Raw genomic sequence first — 9,318 nt, forward strand, 5'->3', positions numbered from 1 at the left:
TGGACTGTGGGCCAGACTATGAGTCTTCAGTAAAAGTGAGGACCTTGTTGGGAGGTCAGGGAATGACACAAGCAGAAGAGAGGGAGACAAGAGGTTCACAAGAGTCTGAAAAGGGTAAGGTTTTGTGTAAGATGAAGTTGATCATGTTCTAAAAGTGGCATTGGAGAACAAAAAGGTGGTGTACCCCCAATAAAGATGAAAGGGCATGATTTGAAAAGCAAATAAGAAGAAAATCCATTTTAAAACAAATATAATGCTTGTGTAAACAAAAATACACATTAGAGTAGGAAAGAGAGGAAAATGAAAGCATAATGATTCTAAAAGTATCCAACGGATGTTGAAAATCCAAACTATTTATCATTTATGTATTTGTGTGGGGCTGCCCAAGCCTGTGCTCAGACCCTGCTGGGAAGCACTCTGGAGAGGAGGTGTCTCGGTAAACACTGAAAAAAAAAAAAAAAAGAGCTAGAAAATGGAAAATGAAAATAAGTTTTAACAGTGTGAAAATAAAATAAGTATTTCTTCCCTCATCTGGACTGAAAATAATCATTAGATTTGATAGCCTCTACTTATTCCTTACAGTCTAAACCTCCCCACCTTTACCATTCAGAAAAGAGAATGGAAGCATACCAATCATTTTATTGCTGTAAACATAAGCCTTCGGAAATTACAAACCAACTTAAAAGAGCCAACGGAGGACCAAGTAAGGAACTAGCACCCAAATAAGCCAAGAGTTTTATACCGAAATCTGAAAAAAGCACCTTGTTTTAAACATCACCAAAGATGAATATCAGAGTTTAAAAATACTTGTAAAATAGCAAAAGAAAAATAAGTTAGACTAGGTACCACTTGATGATAAAGTGTTCAGTAATTCAAATATAACTAAATGGAAGGAATACAGACAGTTAAACAATAGATTATTTCTTGTTTCAAAATTCTTTGAAGGTTAATAGGTTTATCTATTCATGCTTTTGTCCTAACATAAATTGAACAATCTAGAACTGAGAGGCAGATTCTATTTCATGGGGACTAGTAATCTACGTGGACTGATGTATTGCAGAGCAAAGGGAAGTAAGTCTTTAAAATACTGGAAATCCTACAAAAGGTTAGAATTTATTAAATAGGCATGGGAAAATGTGGCAAATACTTCTAGAAATTTGTTTTGGGTTTCAAATGTTTTTCCTATATTGGCTATTTCAGCCAATGATTATAAAACCTTTTATTTCCTACTCTAGTCAGAGGGTATCATATGTGTTATACCCTGGTTGACCTTCAGATGTTGGTATAAATTCAGAAATGAATTGTGTATATAACTAAAAACATTCAGTTAGAGCGAATATGTAATTTTTGAAGCTATATAATTAAAATTCTGTCAGGAAATTACATTGAATGGAGATTATAAGGCTAAAAACTATACATCAATGTAGAAGAGATATCCAGATGAAGGCCTGTCTGTATCTCCAGATAGATAATTTTTCTGCAGATCTTTAGTGCACATAGTTACATCAGGCAATATACATAGAGGCTAATAAGATGTAGCAGATATATCTGGAATTCAATGTCAAAATTAGCTCAAGATGGTATTTTGGTTATATTAAATTATAAAGTATTTATGATACACTAATTTTTTTACCCTAAAGACCACCTCTTTATAACATCAGATGTTTTATAAGCATTAAACACTTTGTTTTCAAACTATATACACATAACATTTAAATTACTATTTCTTCCTTCTCCCTTTTGTTAAGAGCATGTTGATCTGAGATTCAGCTTGCAATATATATTTGAATTATAACTACTTATAAAATAATTTCCATATCTTAGGTCTGTAGAATGACCTAAGGTCCATGAGTTGGAGTAAAAGATTTAGAGAGAAGAATTGATTTCTGCCCAAAGGTTGTTTATTGAAAAAATGACATGCCTTTAAATGATTGTGAGGGTTGTATCTTAAAAAGATAATTTTAAAATTTAAGAATAAAGAGTTAAAACATCAGTGTATAATCCTGACAAAAAATTTATTTGAGAGTATCTTTCTGGGAGGATTGACAACTAATACTGTCACTTTTTATATCTTCCATGGTTTTTTACTAATCAATCTTAATAACAACAGTTATTGAAGATGGTCACTCTGGCATTTGTTAGACAACTTAAAAACCTTTTTTGGAAGATATCCGGAGTCTTTAAAGAACACTTCTGATGATAAGTCAAAGTGATACATAAGCTACTTGTGGTCAAATACCATTCCCATTAATGAATTAACTAATAGTTATTTTTATTCCTTCAAACTCCTGGGTCCAGCATACTCAAATGTATTTCAATAAATACCTTTTGACTTTATTTCTGTAAAGATTATCCATCATTAATGGAACCCCCCTCTCCAAATGGGAGAGAAAGAAATAAAAGAAGGAGTCCCTGTGAATGACTTTATTTATACCTCTGCATTTGGACATGCTACAGACTATCAAAATTTCACATAGTCTACAGACATAAAATAAGATGTATATTGTGGCTTTGAAAATATTGACATCATCTGCTGTAACATAGAGCAAAATAGCTCTAATAAAATAGTTCACTCCCTAGCCCCCTTTGATAAGTGTTGGAAGTTGAATGACTATTCTTTGATCTTGTAACACCCTGGGAAATTTGAGTAATTGGCGGGGAATAATCCTTAAAAGATTTTGTCATATCCAGTTTCACTTTAGTGAGCTCATATTAACACTGAATTTAGAAAAGAGAAAAAAATTCCTCTACTTTGCCATAGTAAATTTACCCCTAAGAATGCTTTGATTCTATTTAGAGATTTTTTTAAACCAGGAAATACTATATAGCAAACACATAGAAATGACATATCATAAATAATACATTATTAAATTTTGAAGCTAGAAAAATATATCATACTATATAATTTGGGAACTATCTATAAATTGGAGCATTGTATAAGCCAAGAGCTTATTGACAAATCAAATCAGGAATGTAAGATTTATTCTAGTGAGAAAATTTAGTTAGGGAGTGAGATAGAGTAAGGCTATGGGGTTGTCTAGTACAATTTCATTTGTGTTAACACAATACCATCAACTCTGTTAAAAGTTATTAGTTGACCCCTTTAAAATAGCAGCAGAGGGTTGTTTAAAAAAGTGCTAAACTCAATTAAAGCTAATAGTACGGTATTACTTTACAGAACAATTCTAACTTTTCCCATTAAACATTTTACATGTTCTAAAAACTTTTTTTAGATTCCCTTAAAAAAAATTCCCCCAAAGCTTAACCATACTGCAGGTTTTTTTTTTTTTTTCACAGCTCAGCTTAGGTAAATTATTTTAACTTCAGTGATGTATAATAAAGAGCTGGATATGGATGAATAACACTTACTAAATACACATCTGAAAATACAATGTGATTTCCATCTGCTTCTTTGGAAGGTAATTTACCATTAGGGATGACAACCAGGTCAGGTGTCACTTGCTTCAGTCAGAAAAGTACACTTGGCAAGTTTACACTGTTAGGTCAGAGCCACAGTGATAAGGAAAAAAATGAGTGTGATATCCTGCAACCTCACCGGCATGCAATATTCATAAATACTGCATCCACTACTAAACACAAACTAGAATCAGAAAACTCCTTGACACCATAGGAAATTTAACTGAAGCCCCTTCTCAAGATTCAGGTTCAGACATTGTCAATTTTCCCCAAATGAATCTCACCCTATTGCCATTCTCTTATGGAAATTTCCTCCCAGGAAACATTTCCTAATTTGAGGTTTATTTTATCTAGTGCAATTATTAGGGTAGGAGTGCTTGGTGGCCTGTGAACTGGGTTGTGTAGCCATATTTGTTTTCTTTAATGGTTAATTATGGTCTGAATATATGATTGGATTTTTATTTCTATTATCTGTGAAATTGCCCAGGTACTTGGCACATATTTCAAATTCTTCCTGCATATGTGAGCTCATATTACATGTTTAGTCCTTTTTGAATATTGCCTGAGCTACATGGCAAATCAAAACAGAGCAAGGAGAATGGTGCCAATAGCCATCTTAAGGCCAGTGCTTTTGCATGACTGAGTTTAATTTATTCCATGTGCTGGAGGTACAGGACTGGCCACACAGAAGCAAAGAAGACCCTACAGGCCATACAGGCACAAAGAAGACCCTGTCTCAGGTTTTAATTCACTGTCATGATTACATTACTATTAATGGAAGAAAAAAATTTACAAATGCTAAGGAGAGCTCTTGCCCAACAACACTGTTTCATTCCATCTGTTTTTCTCATTGTGGTTTTTCACCTCACTCCACAGTTACTTAGCACCAGGTTGTGCATCTTAAATCACACTGTTAGTTTTTTGGTGGTGGGAGTTGAATCTAAATCACCACTACTGAGAACAAGTGTGTTGGGATCCTGGCTACTTCGTGTATTGTACTGTACTGTACTTTGTGATTCGACTTCGGGCTGTACTAGGGGAGGCAGATCCAAGAGTCTGGCTAAAGTGATGGTCAGAGGAGCTCCTCATGTGACCAATGGTTGCTGTGCCCCCCATGCCACTACTCAGGCCCCCACCTCCCCCCAGGCTGCTCAGCCCCATGCCACCACCACTTACTCCACCTGCACTGCCAACCAGGCCACTGCCTCCGCTCATCCCAGCTGGGCCACTAATTCCACTTATGCCAGAGCCAGAAACAACTCTCTCTGTCACAATCACATTTTGGGTATTTGATAACTCAGGGTGTATACTTAGATTGCCCATCATGCCAGAAGCTGGTCGGATTACTCTTTCTGTCACTACCACATTTGATGACTCTCTAGGATCAGGCATGGTCAAAGAGGTGGGTAGACTTGAACTTGGTGCTATTACTCTTTCTGTGACTATAACGTTTGACCCATCTCTCAAGTCAGGCATCTCTAACATTCCATGCAAATCAGTGCCAGAGATTGGGCCTAGAACCCTCTCGGTCACCACTACGTTTGATGCGTGTCGATTATCATGAACATGGACAGAGGGCTTCAGAGTGCCAGAGGTGGTGTAAGACTCGGTCACAGTGACATTACCATAGCCCAGAGGATCAGGAATAGGCATAGGATGCTGTACACCAGGTCCTGAGGGGTAGGTGCTCTCAGAAATGACTGTGGTGGTGCCAAAATGTGGGGAGATGGGTGGGTGTCCACCACTGATGGGCTCTGTTCCCTGCTGAGGGCAAATCGGTTCGGTGCTCTCAGGTGGCCAAGAGGGATCAGGGTCTGGATATGGTTCAACTTCTTTTCCCAGGCTGATATCTGCCAACTTCTTAAATTTAGGCCCCAGTGTGTCCAAAAAGCTGTCATCCACGTCTTCTCCAATGAAGCTACAACAACCCACGGAGCCAGCAGGGGAACCTACACCTTCAATGTCATATATGAGCAAACAGTCATTGGATGGGCGTCCTTCATCTTCATCTGCATAGGCATATGCTTTCTGGATTTGCAGAGGAAAGAGAAAATGAGATTATGAACACATATTTAGCAATAATAGAAGTCTTTATCATTTTTTTTTTCTTCTGGGGCATTACCAAAGATGAATATATAAGACAAAATTCTAACCTCTCCTAGAGATGCATTAAAAATCATTATATAATTTCTTGGAAGAATTTGATTAGAAATTATTTTAACTGTAATCCTGTTAATACATTTTGATTTTTAAAATTTATTTAAATGGACTTCCCTCATCATAGTACACTTTGGATACAAAAACACATGCAAAAAATCACATGAATTATTTTAGAAGGAGGTACTTAAAAATACTGAACATGAAATACACCAAATCATGGGGGGTTTTCTTTTCTTCTTCTTCTTTTTTTATGGTTTGTATAAAAAAGGTGGCTCACAGTTGATTTGGGTTCATTCAGGATTGCACTTTCCTTCCTCCATGTAGTGAATTTGGTGGTTCTGTGAAGATTTATTTCAATGTGGCTTTTTCAGCAAAACAACAGAACATTTGACTCTGGGTCTATGCCATTTTTGGATTCAGAACTGAAAGTTTTTAAAAATAGGATCTCCTTCAATTCAAAGTTAAAGCCCACAGACATGTGCACTTTTTTTCTTTAGGATTCATTTATTTATTTCAGAGAGCGAGCATGAGCAGGAGGGGCAGAGGAAGAGGGAGAGAGTATCTCAAGCAGATTCCCCACTGAACGCAGAGCCTGACGTGGGGCTCCATCTCACAACCCTGAGATCATGACCTGAGCTGAAACCAAGAGTTGGATGCTCAACCAGCTGTGCCACCCCGGTGCCCCAAACATGTGCCCTTTTATTTCATTTTTGTAGTTCATAATATTGGTTTGTAGACTTTCAGGTTAAGTATCAGAAATACCTTTATTAGCAAACCAAGTCATTTTGCCATTTCATTCCAAAATATTTTTGAATCCTTACTATTTGCCAGACACTCTATTAGGAACTTGGCAATGCAGTAGTGAACAAAAGCAGGTGAAGTCTCTCTCTCATATGGCTTACCTTTTAGTAGGACGAGACAGACAATACATGAACATATTTGTCAGCAGGTGGTAAGTACAAGGTGAGGGGAAAGAGGGGCCAAGGACAGCATCTCATAAAGTGATGTTTGATCAGAGGGAAGAATAAAGCAGCAGGGTGAGGAAAGTACATAGAATGTCCTGGGCAGAAGGAGCTGCACGGTGCAAAAGTTTTGAGGCAGAATTGTACTTTTCATGAAAATAACATGCATTTGTAGGGACATGGATAGGAAGCATTCCTGTGGATTCAGTAATAGATCTCTTACTATTATCTACTGCTATTTGAAAGGCTTTTATCAGTGTTTTTTTCAAGGTATCAGCTACCCTCTAAACCAATAGAAGAGTCAAAGAAGGTATTTTAGGTCAGAATGTAGAAGGACATAGATCTATCAGAGACAGTTTCAGAGATAGGAAATCCCTGAAGGCTTAAGTATCATATGGTGTGTAGCCACAGACAATTCTGTCTCTACCCGAGGATGGCAAAATTAATTCTTGCTGGTTCTTAGAATATTCTGGAAGTGTGGTATGGCTCTTGAATCCATACTTACTGAATGTTTACTGTGTGCCCGGAACTGAGCTAGGTGCTGGCAACATGATGTAGAGAACATATGGACAAGGCACTAAAAACCACGGTAGACATATAAACATATTTTATCAATGATAGGTTCTATAAAGTCTATACACAGAGCACTACAGAAATGCAGATAAAGAAACATCAGTTCTATTTTGGATGTGAGGGTTACAAGTAAAAGGTACAGAGAGGCAGTGATATTTGAATAGACTCTTCAAAGACGAATAGGAGTTTATGAAAGAGATGATGGATAAAAGCATCCTGGGAGGGGCACAGCATAGGCAAAGGCATGGTGTGAATGAGGCAAAGACACTTGGCATGTGGGGCTGGTGGTAAGGAGTAATTGGAGATAAGGGAAGGGATCATTTTATGAATAATCTTAATTTTCTTATTAAGGAATTTAGACTTCATTGCTTTGGACAAATAGAGCTGGGAACCAGTGGCTATTTTTAAGTAGAGGAATAAAGTGATCAGTTCAGAATTATAGAAATTTTATCCAGCAGCAGTATGATTGTCAGGCATGGACTAGAGGCTGGGAATCTGCCAAAGCCCTGTTGAGAAATAGTGGCAGCCTGGAGTACAGCCAGAGGCACAGGATGGAGAGGAAGGCATGGCGCTTGAGAGCTTACCTGACAGAAGTAGCTTTCCATGAAGTTCATATTCAGACCTCCTTCTCTACATTCTCTCATAGAATTTCTTCTTAATGTTCCAGAATATTCTTGACATATCTCAGGTACTCCTGATGTTTTAACTCCTTCTGTTAGTTCAAATCCTGTTGTTCTTTCTCCTCCTCCCAGATCTTGCATTTCTCTGCCACCATACTCATTTGTGTAAACCCCTAAAAGTGTTGATAAAATTAAGTTTACTTTCTATAGTGTATTGTAGACAAAAAGTGAATAACTTTCTACAATGTATGGTTTCTTCATTGAAGTAAAATAAAGGTGATACATAAAGCGCTTATGAATACAATATTGAGTTCAAAATATTATTAATCAGTTTGTTAATTTGTTAGTTGTTTGATGTTAATTATTGGTTGCTAATTATGTGTCATGCTGGAAGAGGGGGGCTGCACAGAGGTTATAAAAACCTATGCTTTAGTGAGTTTGATTTCAAATTGAGGGGGTTTGGGGGAATACCCAAATTCTAAAAGTTAAATAGTATAAGAATACTCCCAACACTTTAGAAGCACAGGCATCCAGAGCAAGACCCGAGAACCACTGGCTTTTGGAGGAGAAGCCACGGCTGTGGTGAGGGGAAAGGTTTGCACGGAAATCTTGGGTTTTCACTTGGATGTGACGGGTGACGAGAAACCTGTTACCATATTCGAGGCAAGTTGGACAAAATGATGGCTCAGACTATGAAAGAGCCGTGGATAGGGAAAGCATTGACAGTGGGGTAGGTGCCTCATGGCTTTAATATTTTAAAGATCTTGATTCTTAGGGACAGTGGGTTTTTCATCCTTTTATGACTCTGGTGCCAGATTTGTGTAAAGGCTTGTAGATGAAGTGAGGGGATAGATGCATAAGTAAATCCTGATGGATTTGATGATTTGACAAGTCTTGAGAATGGGCTGGGTGCCAAGAATAGGGAGATAGAAGAGTCAACCGGGGTTGCTGCTTTTGAGGGAGGATGTCGATGTCATTAACACATCGGGAAGAGAAATAGGTTTTAGAGGCCAGTGTGTCTAGTACTTTGAGTAAGGTGCAGTCCTACAAACATTCGTATGCCTCTCCTATTTTAAAGAGTTCAGAGTAGGAAAGTAATGGTAACAAGCTTGAAAAAGACTGAGAGAAAAAGAAGAGAATCACTAACTGTTTACTCTGAGAAAAGGCAAAAACAGTACAACTGTTCTCAAAGATATAAAAAGTTCAATTTTTTTTTTTTTTTAGCGTGGTAGCTATGCCCTTGCTGTGAAATTCGAATTGTTCCCTTGTTTCTGCCTGCTAACTGGTCTAGACCCCTGTTTTAAGGCGTATTATCGTTAGAGTCTTGGTGAACCGTGTGCAAGGAGAAACTCACCCCCTGCACATGGCCTCAGCCGAGAACTTGGAGAGATTCTGATACTGTTTCATCCTTCTAATTTGAGAAATGGGACAAATCTTTTCAGGTCAACTTTATGCTCATGCTGAGAATGGATGCAGTTTTTTTCTTTGTCATGATAGCAGCTAAAGTCAGAGTGAGTTTCAAAAGAATAGAAAAATCTAAAATGCAGTTTCTATATTCTCACCTCAAGAAGCTGGAACAGCAACAG

At 37.6% G+C, this 9,318-nt stretch overlaps 1 protein-coding gene across 1 annotated transcript in view; it reads right to left on the reverse strand.

Moving 5' to 3' along the window:
- Positions 1-619: 619 nt before the first annotated feature.
- Positions 620-9,318, reverse strand: part of DSG1 (desmoglein 1) — a 35,188-nt gene continuing 26,489 nt past the window's right edge. Inside the window, exons 14-15 of the mRNA XM_002926663.4 lie at positions 7,697-7,905; positions 620-5,445 (exon numbers count right to left, since the gene is read on the reverse strand). Coding sequence (XP_002926709.1) covers positions 4,399-5,445; positions 7,697-7,905 — 1,256 coding nt within the window. The 3' untranslated portion in view covers positions 620-4,398. The remainder of the gene's footprint in view (positions 5,446-7,696; positions 7,906-9,318) is intronic.

The sequence above is a fragment of the Ailuropoda melanoleuca genome, unplaced genomic scaffold, assembly GCF_002007445.2.
Source record: "Ailuropoda melanoleuca isolate Jingjing unplaced genomic scaffold, ASM200744v2 unplaced-scaffold6034, whole genome shotgun sequence".
NCBI lineage: Eukaryota > Metazoa > Chordata > Mammalia > Carnivora > Ursidae > Ailuropoda > Ailuropoda melanoleuca.